Source organism: Lissotriton helveticus, chromosome 4_1, assembly GCF_964261635.1.
Source record: "Lissotriton helveticus chromosome 4_1, aLisHel1.1, whole genome shotgun sequence".
NCBI lineage: Eukaryota > Metazoa > Chordata > Amphibia > Caudata > Salamandridae > Lissotriton > Lissotriton helveticus.
In genome coordinates, this window is record NC_136063.1 from 1,027,525,766 (window position 1) to 1,027,538,225 (window position 12,460).

The 12,460-nt window shown below is 43.4% G+C and overlaps 1 protein-coding gene across 1 annotated transcript in view; it reads left to right on the top strand.

Annotated features, from left to right (window-relative positions):
- FASTKD3 (FAST kinase domains 3) overlaps positions 1–12,460 on the top strand; it is a 164,601-nt gene that overhangs the window by 42,633 nt on the left and 109,508 nt on the right. Inside the window, exon 2 of the mRNA XM_078687628.1 lies at positions 8,622–10,103. Coding sequence (XP_078543754.1) covers positions 8,645–10,103 — 1,459 coding nt within the window. The 5' untranslated portion in view covers positions 8,622–8,644. The remainder of the gene's footprint in view (positions 1–8,621; positions 10,104–12,460) is intronic.

Below are 12,460 nucleotides of genomic sequence, written 5' to 3' on the forward strand. Positions count from 1 at the left end.
GACTCACAGTTGGCCCCTGTAGGGGTTTTGTCACTGTTTTCTTTTTCTAAACTGTAATGGGCTGACTCACTTTTGAGTGAGGCCATTCCCAACTCTGACATAGTGCCGGACGGGCTACCATCTAGGGCCACTGGGCTCAGCGCAGCTCTAATGGCTATCATAGGTGTAAACTCCTTTCCAATCTTCTGATGGAAGTTTGTTATGAGCCTTGGGGTCGGCCTACTCACATTACCAGCATTCCAGGAGACAGTTGAATAGGTCTCTGTGGATCCTACAGTTGCAAGGTCAGCAGAGGCTTCAGGCACAGCAACTGCTGTGGTTGTATTCCCTTCTGCATGCAGCCCTTTTCTTTTGGGTAATTCAGAGTAACCTGTTATAAACTCTTTATGAGTGCCTTTAGGACCACCTGTTTGAGGCGTCTACTCGCTAATTTCATAGCGCTGTATCATGGAGTTCTTGGTACTGTGAGAGGTTATCCTTCCTTCCTTCCAAACTGTTGTCTAGCCTAGCTGCTTATTCCTTATTCTGTACAGTTCTCCTTCCTACAGCCACTGACCCTGAATAGCGGATATATCTTCTGATTCCTTACACTGGCCACTCACAGGAGGCTGATGATGAGCAAAGCTGCAGAACGACAGAGTAACCAGAGAATAAGGCTTATGCAGTTGTCGTACTTGTAACACTGACCACCTGTAGGAGGCTTGTAGAGGTAGGTATAGGATGGTGGTCACCTAGTGCATTTAATCCAGCTCTTCTCCTCTCACTTCTCACCTTCAACTGTTGAGTGTTAACTGTTTGGAGTGGGGTTGTTCTCTAACCGCCCACAATGCTGTTGTGTGGACCATACGGGGAGAGATGTTCTGTGGTTGAAGTGAGCCACGCCAAAGGCCAAGTATTTCCGAGTAGGGGCCGTGATTAATGCCGGCCTCGTGAAGCAGAGGGGCTGCAAGGCACCTATGCAACTCCTTGCGCGTGTTCGGCACCAGCAGAAGATGACAAACCAGCACAGACGGGCAAGAGTCAAAACCAGAGAGGAGAATTATTCACCGAGTAGCGGGGACGGCAACCACGGTGACAGCAAAATGCAAGCTTGGGCTCCTGTACAGACCCGGCGGCGGCAGCTTGGGCTGTTTTGCAAAGAGAGGCGGTCGGAAGGAGCATCTCCTCAGCAGCATCTCCTCTAGGCCTGGGTGGTGAACCTCGCTCCGTTTGTGGAGTTTTCTGCACTTCGCACTCCTCAGAGTTCACGGAGTGCAGAAAACACCTCTTCACGATGTGCCATGGAGTTTTTTTCCCCGCTCGCAATCGCGAATGGAAAGTTTGCAATCGCGGTTAGTAAGTTCACGAGCGCTAGCTGCTGCTCCGGTAGAATTTCTACCCGAGCGGCAGGAATACCAGCACAGACTGCAGTCCGCACTGCACTCTGCCACTCGCAGTACTTCAGAGTTTTTTTGTAACTTCGCTGAGTTTCGTGGAGCAAAACTCCGGGAACTACGCCCAGGCCTGATCTCCTCTTGGTCAGTGCATTCACCAACCTTCAGTGCATGCCCCAACCTTGGGTGATTAGCGAATAAAGTACTACTACAACTGTGAAAAAGATATAGCTTTCTGCAAGTATGGCATGCTTGTCACAGTTTTTCCTATTCATTTAGCATCCATACATGCCCTTACCCTTTTGCTCATCTATCCATGCTCCAAGTCGGTGGTTCCCAAACTGTGGTCCGCGGACCCCCAGGGATCGGTGCCACTTTCTCAGGGGGTCCACAGGCAGCAGTTTTAAAAGCAATGCACAGTTCCTTGTATTATCAGTAGTTTTTGGCACAACAATAAAAGTGCCAAGATAACACCGATGATTATTGTACCTGCTGGAGAGAGATAGGAGTTTTGTCCAGTTCCAGCTTTGACTCATCTAAGGTAGCGCAGATGGTTAATATGCCTGTTGCAAAGAACTTGTAGCATGCATTTAAAAAAACAGTATTTTATGTGTACAGCTCAGTCGGTTACTGCTTTTGTCAAGCGATTCTTTTGTTACTGTGCAGTTTTCAAGTTACAATCGTAATCTAGGGCAGTGAGCTATGAACTACCCTCAAAACTGCATGCAAACTGCATGGTACACGTTAGTAGGTTGTGTATTTTTCCCAGTCTTTCATCATCCTGATGCTGCTAAAAAAGAATTGTTTTGGTAGAAATAAATTCTTATTTTTAAAGTCTGTGCTAACCACAGTATTATGTTTTGAATCCTGAGTTTGTACTTCTCCAGACCAAGCACTCTTAAAAACGCCTACCAGTATGGATGACATGTGAATCCTACACTTTGTAGTCTTCTTTGCCTTATGCAACATTTTCTATACACTGATTTACATATGTATGATTCATTGTCTCTGTGTGTGATGTAAAGTGCTCTGACACCCTACACTGGTATGAGAGGTGCTATTAAACAAATGAAAAACAAGTGACAGACGGGCTATGGAGAGATTAGAGGCACTGCTGGAGGGTGATAGTGAGGGAATAGTAAGTAAGTAGGGGTTTTATATAGCGTTCGATTTCCGAGGCGTCTTGGCGTTGGAGAAAACACAGAAGAAAGGATAAGCCCACAAAGATAAGATTGACTGCTAGTCTGGAAAAAGCTACGTGTTTAATAAGTCTCAGAATTTAGACTGAACCGATTGAGATCTAATATCCAAGGGCAGCCTGTTCCAGAGTTTCAGGCCAGGTAGGAGACTACCACCCCATCTGGCCTTCCTCAATTTCAGGATTTTAACCAAAGCCTGATTGGCAGACCTTAGTGGACGCCCTGGATAGTACCATTGGAATCGATTGGAGTCCGCCATAGGACCGCCTCCATACAATGTTTTATGGACCAGGCACAAAGCCTTGAATTCAATACGCTGCTTGACAGGGAGCCAGTGGAGACTCCTAATGGCCCCAGAAATGTGATTGAATTTAGGAATATTGAGTAATGTCTGGGCAGCAGTGTTCTAAGAGATTGTAGCTTGGTTAACTGCCATTTGTCAACCCCTAGATAGAGGGCATTGCAATAATCGTTCCGGAATAACACAAGCGCTACCACCACCACCATTTTCCTCAGTTCCATTGGAAGAAATGGTAAAATCTTTTGTAGGATCTTTAGCATAAAATAACAGGCTGAGATGACTTCATTAATCTGAGCAGAGAAACTAAGCTGTGTCCCAGACCACACCCAGATTTCTCATCTTATCTACTGGTGATGGACAGTCTCCTGTCCCCGTTGGCCACCAGGCTGCATTCCAAATTGGAGGGCCATTACGAAACTCCATGATTTTGGTTTTCTGTGTGTTTATGCAATCAAGTCAACTATGAAACCTTGCAGACGGCGCCTCATTCACTGAAGATATAGAAACTATGATTTGAGTGTCGTCGGCATATGACACAAGTGAGAAGCCAAAGTCTCTTAACTAGTTTGGCCAATGGGGTCACATAAATATTAAAAAGTGTGGGTGAGAGCGCAGACCCTTGTGGGACTCCACAAGGAAAATAAAGATGTCCGACTTGAGGTTGTCCCAACAAACCTTATGTTCTCTGCTTGTCAAGAATGATGAAAGAAGAGCCAGCGCCTTGTCCCGGATCCCACTTGCATTCAGCCCTCTGCGTAAGAATAAGATGATTCACTGTATCATACGCGGCAAACAGGTCAAGTAGGATCAGGACCGCCCTCCCACCACTGTCAATTTGCATGTGAAGTTCTTCCGTGGTCAGGACTATTGCCGACTCTGTAGAGTGGTCTGCACGAAAACCATGTTGTTAGATATCCAGAGTATTATTGGAGATAAGAAAACAATTTCATTCCTGGTTAATAGCTTTCTCCAAGACCTTGGCCGCCAAAGGAAGGCAGGAGATGGGTTGATAGCTCTTTACGTCCCTAGGGTCCATGCAGGACTTCTTTAAAATAGGTCTAATGCATGCTTTCTTCCATGCTGTGGGAAAGTCTCCAGACCCTACGATAGTGTTTAAAAAGGGGGTCAAAGCGAGTTAGTTAGTCTCGAGGCCTTGTGAATTATGTTCGGTGGGCAAGGATCCTCTGGTGAGCCAGACGTAATAGTCAGTACTAGTCCTGTGTCATTGGGGAGAAGCTATATAGATGATTAATCACCGAAACTTAGTAAACTGGTACTTACTCATCTTTCATATGCCGACGATGTGGTGATAATGAGTCATACAAAAATCGGTCTTCAAAGAAGTCTGAACGAAATGTCAGCTTATATTTTAGAAAACAAACTTGAAATAAATATATCAAAAACAAAAACTATGGTGATTGGGAGTCAGCGGAGATGTAAGCAGACTATCTGGCTTAACGGCAACCAACTAGAGGAGGTAAAAAAATATAAGTACCTGGGATTTTACATTGATAATTCACAAAACCATACGGAACAAAAAAGGTATATGTCTCAGAGAACCAGTGCCCTTATATTTGCCTTCAGTCTACTGGCAAAAAAGTTGAAGGGTACTTCATACAAACCTTTGCTCGCAGTAATGAAGGCGAAAATCCTTCCAACGATAACATACGCCAGCGCTGCCTTTCATGGCAAAGACGGAGAGGTTTTAAATCAATTAATAGTTTCCACCTACAAAAAAGTATTTCAGAAACAAAGGTCGGCCTCTCCGGCCCAGGTTCGTCTTGAATTCGGCCTAATAAACGAAGACATAGGGAGAATGTATGATACAGTGAAAACCTGGTACCGCTTGAAACAAAATGCAGCTACTTCTCAAATTAATGAAGCACTTTGGTCCGAAGTAGACGAGGATAAAAATTCTCCCTTTAATCAATACTTAAGCAAATCTCTCTCAATAACATGTACAACAGACTTATGGAATAAAAACCTCCCGTACCAGTCCTTCAAACAAGCAATAAACAAAGTTTCAAAAATTCATTCAGCACAACTTGATAAAAATATTTTTAGGTTAAGGTCGCACTCTTGGATGGTGATAAACAATTATAAGTCTCTTGCACCGGTGTCATATTTGAATCTGACATTTTCAATTAACGTAAAAAAGCAATTAATGGCACTACGCTTTGGAAAACTACCATCTTTGGCAGATCAGCCAGCCTGGGTGCATACAGGTCCTAAATCATGCCGGCTGTGCAATTTCTACAAATATCTCATTCCTGTAATTTGCACATGCAAAAAATTGTATAATGAACGAGCGATGCTCCTAAAACCAAGTTTTAATGAGAGAGGCATTAGGTCCTGTAGAGCTGCAATAACGGTGTTCCTAAATCCTGCTGACCCACAACTGAACGGTAGACTGATCAAATTCCTTAAAGTATTTACAAAGCTTTGTTAAAAGGGTCAGACATTTGGCAAGGAAAAAAAAAAAGACTACAAACATATGGTCACTGAATTTTAACAATGACATTTTAGAAGTATTAAGTAGAGATGAAATGAATGTATTGTTTAATTCTTTTTTTTAAACCTGTCTTGTATAACATTGTTTTTTTTTTTTTAATTGTTATGGTTTTAACTAACTAAACAATAAACACTTATTTTCTTACTTACTTACTTCCACAAGATTAGTCAATTCTAACCCCTCATCACTATCTTGAGAAGATGGATTATGGGGGCCGGATCCGATCCCTCCAGTACACAGTATATTTTTTGTACTTTTGACTGGAAGAACCCGGCCATTTGGTCACATACATTTTTATTAGGATAAAATGAGACTCCTTGCTGAAGCTTTGATAGGGAGGAAATGGTCTTGAAGAGCTCTCTAGTAGAGTGTTTTGCCTCCTCTATCTTCCCAGTATAGAAATCCGTTTTGGCTCCTAGAATAGCTTCCTTGTACTCTGTAAGAGACTTATTATAGCTAAGCTTGACTTCAGTAGTGTAATGCAACCTCCATTCACGTTCGGTGCGCCTGCACTGTGATTTCAAATTTTTCAGCTCTGCAGTATACCAGGGGGCAGTTGGTTTGTGTCTGCGTTGGGAAACTGACTTAAAGGAGCTAGTTTATCTATTGCTGCTCTGATCCAGTAGTCCTAGTTATCTGCATCCAAATTGGAATTAGATGTCAGCATGGGAACAGTGTTGGTCAGCCGCTCAGCAAAGGCATCAGGATTAAAATTGCACCTAGACCGTGCAAAGGTTGTGGGTGGACACCATGCAGGGGGGACTGGGACAAATTCAACAATTAGATTAAAAATGATTACCCTGTGGTCTGTCCAGATCAGTGGCAAAATCTTGTCAATCTGAATTGCGGAATAATTTGTAAAAATTCCATCCAGTGTATGTAGTGCATTGTGGGTGAGGCCGACCACTAGCTGAGACAGACCAAGAGCTTCCACACTTTCTAATACTGTCATAGTTATGGAGTCAGTGAAGAGTTCAAGGTGAAAGTTGAAATCACCTAGTACAGTAAAGGAGGAGGTATCTGTACAGGACTCAAAAGATCAAGAAGACCTTGTAGGAAAGGAAGTTTAGGACCAGGCTGTCTATAGAGAAGCAAACCTGGAAAATTGACCTTCTGATTAATTTTAATATTAAATGTCATAGCTTCTGCTCCGGCAAGGGATATTGACTCAAATTTCATTTTGTTTTCTGTTCTATAAATTATTGCTATTCCTCCACCTATTTTGCCCAATCTGGGGACCGAGGCAAGGGAGTAGCCCGGAGGCAGGGGAGTAGCCCGGAGGCAGGGCCGCCACCCAGTCTGGGTCAGAGGTGGGCGTAGCTCATGTTTCTGTGAGAAAGATTAGATCAGTGCAGGTTTTTTGAAGCAGGCATTCAATCTCCAACTTATGTTTGGTAACGGACATAAGTAATTGAAGAGACCCAACAAAGACTGTTGTATCCTGGTGCACAGTAAGGTCATCATTCACTGTGCTTTAAAAGCAAATACAGTTTAATATATAATGACAAATTGGTTGTAGAATGCACAATTCTTTGCAAATGTTTATAATATGAAATAATAAAATCTCTAGTAATTCGAGTATTTGTTTTGTGTGCACTTGTTTGTGTACTTTTTGAGAATTACTGTTTTAATGTTTGAAATTTAAAACGTATAAATTGCTTCGGGGTGGGGGGGGGACCCCCGCTTCCAGTAGAGACTCACTGGGCGTCCTCAGGAATCAAAAGTTAGGGAACCGCTCAGACTTTCAGCTGCTCACTAACTCACTCATTTAAGAATTGACTTATTCTGGCATTCACTTACTCGTCGTGGGCATGATTTCTTATGTAGTATGAAGAATGATAGTTTGAGATTCCATTTCACAGGAGGTGAATATTTGGCAAGCGGTTCTGTCTTTCAGAATTATAAGTTAATATTTATTTTATTTGCAGGTTTGTACCGCGCTGGCTTCGACTCCCGAAGGAGTATCTCCGCGCCTTTGGCTTCTACAACATAGGTTATGGGGAAGGACTATTTTAGCAGCTATTCTAGTCTAGTGTTGGAATAAGAAGGTCTTCAGCATCTTTCTAAAAGGGAAGTGTTCTGCACATAGCCTGAGAGATATTGGGAGACTATTCCAAAGGGAGGGTCCAGCTACTGATAATGCTTTAGTTCCATGGCTGGCCTTCTTTGCTCTAGGTACACACAGAAGGCCTTGTTCACTCGACCTGAGTGTCTGGGAGGGTATGTAAGGGACAAATTTGGTGGTCAGGTATGCAGGACCCATCCCATTAAGGCTTTTATGTATGGTGCAGCATACCTTGAACTTGGCCCTCTGTTTGACAGATAACCAATGTAATTTTGTCAGCAGAGGTTTAGAAGGCGTACGAGGAGGGGCGTTCACAACCAAGCGAGCAGCCGTGTTCTGGACCACCTGAAGTCTTTTCGTGACTCCCTCGTTAGCAGACAGGAGCAGGCCATTGCAATAGTCCAATCGACTCAGGACTAGAGCCTGCACCAGCGTCCTCCTGGTTGCATCTGGTAATAAGGGGAAGATTTTACGCAGCATGCCAATCACATGGAAGCAGGCTCCCACCACCTGGTTGCCATGTTGTTTGAGAGTGAGCTCCTGATCTAGACGTACTCCCAGGTTCTTGACTATTTGTTTGGGCTTGGGTACTGGTCCGAGATCTTGTGGCCACCAGTCTGGAGTCCAAAGTAGTTTTGCCTCACCAAACAACATGACTTCTGTCTTCCCAACGTTGCATTGCAAGTAGTTGGAAGACATCCAGTGTGCCACTGCTTTCATGCCCTGAGAGAAGGAGTTCCTAACCTCGGGGGTAAAGATCTTAAAGGGAAAGAGGAGTTGTGTATCATCCGCGTAAGATATCGGGATGAATCCATACGTTCTCATGATGTTAGCCAGGGGTGCCACATATATGTTAAAAAGCGTGGGGCTCAGACATGAGCCCTGTGGCACCCCCTTGGAGATTTCAACTTCCTCTGACCGATACGTACCCATAGTTACTTGCTGGGTGCGGTTAGTTAGGAAACTCCTCAACCATGCCAGTGCTTCGTGCTTCAGGCCGAGGTTAGCTAGCCTGGCAGTTAGGATGGAATGAGATATAGGAATATAGTTCCTGTTTTGTAAGTAATCATGGATGCACTTCTAACCAAAGTCTGCTGTTTATTTTGTGACCCAAATATATTTGAGGTGGTCCGTTAAAATAGTAACCTATTTTTTTTATTTCCTCCTCTAGGTATAGTCCGCAGCTGAGCTGGTATGGCCTTTATGAATTTGCGGACATTTTCATTTTCTACTTGGTGTGTCGTGCGAGCTTCCAGATCACAGATGAACATGAGAAAAACTTTATTTCAAATTTTGAAATTTCACCCGATGTGCTGCTCCTCATGGTTTCACAGCCTATCCAAGATGCCTGTTCTCCATTGCATTCCAACTAGCGGGAGTCTTCAAAAGATGCGCAATGAAAGTCACCATTCGGCCATTCTCAACTCCTCAGACTTCATTGACTGGGCATGGGTGCGCCACCACCGAGATGAAAGAAAAGGCAACAGCATCGCTAAGGATTGTGTGAATGAGCAATATTATTATGAACAGTTGAATTCCTTTACTTCATCCAAACAGATTTTCAAATATGTATGCTCCTTGGAAGAGTTGTCTGACATAATGGCGGCCGCGGCCTTGCTGAGGGTGGCCCAGGTTGAGGTTGAGGAGGGCGAACTGAAGGAACCAGAACGCGTATTTCAGGACAAAGTCTTCAAGGCACTTTGCTTTCAGTTTGAGCTTGAGTCCCAGAAGTTGTCCACTGCTGGCCTGGTGGGGGCTTTGCATGCTCTCGTTCAGCTGCGGGTAGACCCATGGAGTACACTTATAGTACGCTTGGTATCAGAAAGTCAAGACCGACTTGATAAGGGGAAAATGACCCTACGGAGCCTCTGCATTCTTGGAGAGAGCATGCTGGCGCTAGAAGGTCCTGGGTGTGCCATGCTGCAGCAGATAATGGACCAGGTGCAAAGGATAAAACTTGAGGACTGGACCCCTGAGGAAGTGGCAATGGTGTATAGCATGCTGCAAGCTGGCTTGGGACAAAAGGGCCAGTTCCAGGGTTTACTGAATAAAATGAATAACCACACAGTCTCTATCGCTTCGCAGCTAAGCCGCAAACACATTAGCAGTGTGTTGCATGCCCTGGTGGTACTCAACCAAGTTCAGGCTATTCCGCTAGTGATCCATCTGGGTAAGCATTCTGTCAGGCACGTTCCGCACTTCACACAAGAAGAGCTCGTGAAAGTGCTTGAGGGCTTTGTGCACTTTGGCCACAGTGACAGATACTTTACCGAAGCATTGGAGAGACAGGTCCCTAAAGCCTCCTTCACCATGGACCCTGAGTCAGTGAGCAGAGTCATGCAGTACTGCAGCCGGCGGCAGATCCTTTCAAGGCCCATCTTCGATGCCATTGCTGAAAGCTTTGTTTACAATTCGGACAACTTCAGCACCCGTCAGATTGCTTGGCAGATCCTTCCCTTTGGAAAGTTGAATTACCTCCCGCCAAATGCGGCTTCCTTGTTCAGGAAGCTGGAGGTTATACTAAGCAGTCGCTTCTCGCAGTTTCAGCCACGAACCCTCCTCAACCTGCTCCACTCTTGCACCCTTGTAGAACGGTTTCCAGTCAATTTCATGGCAAAAATATTTAACCCCTACTTCCTTCAACAGCTGCAATGTAAGACGTACTACTGGTAACTTTATGTTTAGTAATTTTAAACCTTCTGTATTACTGTGGTTTTCTAGCTTTTTGCATGTGCAATAGAATGTGTGGCTCTAATCCGGCTGCTCATAGCGGGTGATGGTTTCTAGCATTGGCCTTAGGTCCTGCAATCGTAGGAAAATTCTGTTTCTATAACCAGTTGAAGGGCAACACAAGGCACGACTGTCATCCATAATAATTTGCAAACAAATTCTCTTTTTGATTTTCATACATCTGAATATTAATGCTTTAAACCTGTGGATTAGGCCAACAAAACAATTAATGTAAAGATGAGGACAGGCTGGAGGCAGCCATATTTATTTATTTATTATTTATTTATTTATTTGAAAAGTTTTATATAGCGCTGGCTAGATCCGGAGGTATCAGAGCGCTTGTAGGGGATACCTCTTTAGGCAATGAAACGCCATGTATGCATGAGTGAAGAGAGCAGATGGATGGAAAGCGTCTGATGGTAATGCTGAAGGTGCCAGTGATGAACATGAAACTGGGCATGCCCACACCTTTCAGTCGCTTGACTTTTGTTATCCACCTTTTAGATGCAAATTGCAAACGTTAACGTGCTGATGATGCTCCTCCTAGTGCAGTATGGCTTTTGGAGATGGTTTGCTGTCCTCCAGTTCAATGGTTGAGCAGGATACTTTGCCCACAGTGATGGTGGGTGTACCTCTGTAAATCCAGACAAAATGAAGGTCCTGTCAATGTAATTGCGGGTGGATAAAGATCTGACAACATAAAGGGTGAGACGTAAGGATCAGACCACACTAGTTTTGTGAAATCCACAATTTCTAACACTGACATCTGCGCTGGATTTACCAGTCCAGCTCTTTAGTTGCTTTGTGATATTTAAAGTATATCATCCAAGATTATACTAAAGCAAAAACTGCAGATAAATGCAATTTGGGGTTGCTTTATAGTAAATTACACCAGTGACTCCTTCTTTGGCTCGTAATTATTATGTTTAGAGCTTGGGTCTCCGCTGTCATCAGTGTGCCCATGTGCTCAGTTTTGGACATTGTGACAACAATGTGATACGAACAATTTCCATGTTGGTCATGAGCATTCCAGAGAAGGTTATTCTGTATTTTACATTTGTTGACACATATCCCTTTCTCTTAATTTTCCCAGAACTTTTTATACTTTTGCCAGATTAAATGTTGTCACACAAATACATGCCTGGTACAGATCTGGACTAATCTCATAACATCAGTGATCATTTTATTCCTAAAGTACATGCATGCATCTCACGAAGAAGAAAAATGTTTGTACCCATGAAACATTCATATCCATCAAGCTAGTATCACATGAGTACCCTGATAATCCACAGACAATGTTGGTGTTGTGCAGTAATGTGCTCACATAATTAAGCGGTTTTCGGCGATTCAGCCTTTCCAAAAAAATTGACAGTCCAGGTTGGTGCAGACTTTCAGCAACACATACATTGTCCTTCATTGTATTTGATGTAGCGCACACCAAGTAGATGGAAGCAAGACATGAATATGTTCTGCTTGTCCAAATGGTTGGATTACAATTTTTTTTTGTGACTGGGTTAGTATTTACTATTTCATGAACAGTTTGGTGGTGACCTAAAGTCTTTCAGTATTTCAGTATGTTTGTCAACAGTACAGTTTCCGCAATACACCTATGTCCCTAAAGCAAGGAAATGTTAACATTTTAGCTCCCAAAGATGTTTCACCCCTCCTGCAGATCATGGTTGTGGTCAAATGGCAGTGATGTATGCAGACTAGTGTTTTGCCCCCCACTTTGATTTTTTTTGTCTTGTAGTATAAATCAGGTCCTCTAGTGCCCAAAGAAAACAACTTTTACAAGAAACAGTATTCACATGTACGATCTGATGTGGGCTACATAGCTTTGGTACAATTTAAAGGTCTCACTCAAAATCATGGATGCAGAGGGAGCAGATGTTGAGGGGAGGTATGTGTCTGTGTCAGAAATTCTACAGACGTTCAGGAGTCAAAGGCCTTGGCAATATCAAGGTTGTCTGACTGTCGCAAATTGGATCACACTACCTGCCATTGTGACACTGAGTGTGAGTTCTAATTTACCTGATAACCACAAAAGTAAAAGTTTCATGGCCATATTTTTGGAATAACCAAGCTAAAACCGCTGCATTCAACATGACATGAAAATAAAAGGCGCTCATCACTGTATCCTTCAAAAAAGCTGCATGGTTGGCTAAAGAATTTAACGAAGTGAATCATTTAAGGCTCATTGACCCCCAACCCCCACCCCTCCCCAGTGAATGTTAACATCTAGTCATGTTTTCAGAATGACAAACAAATATGAAAATAATC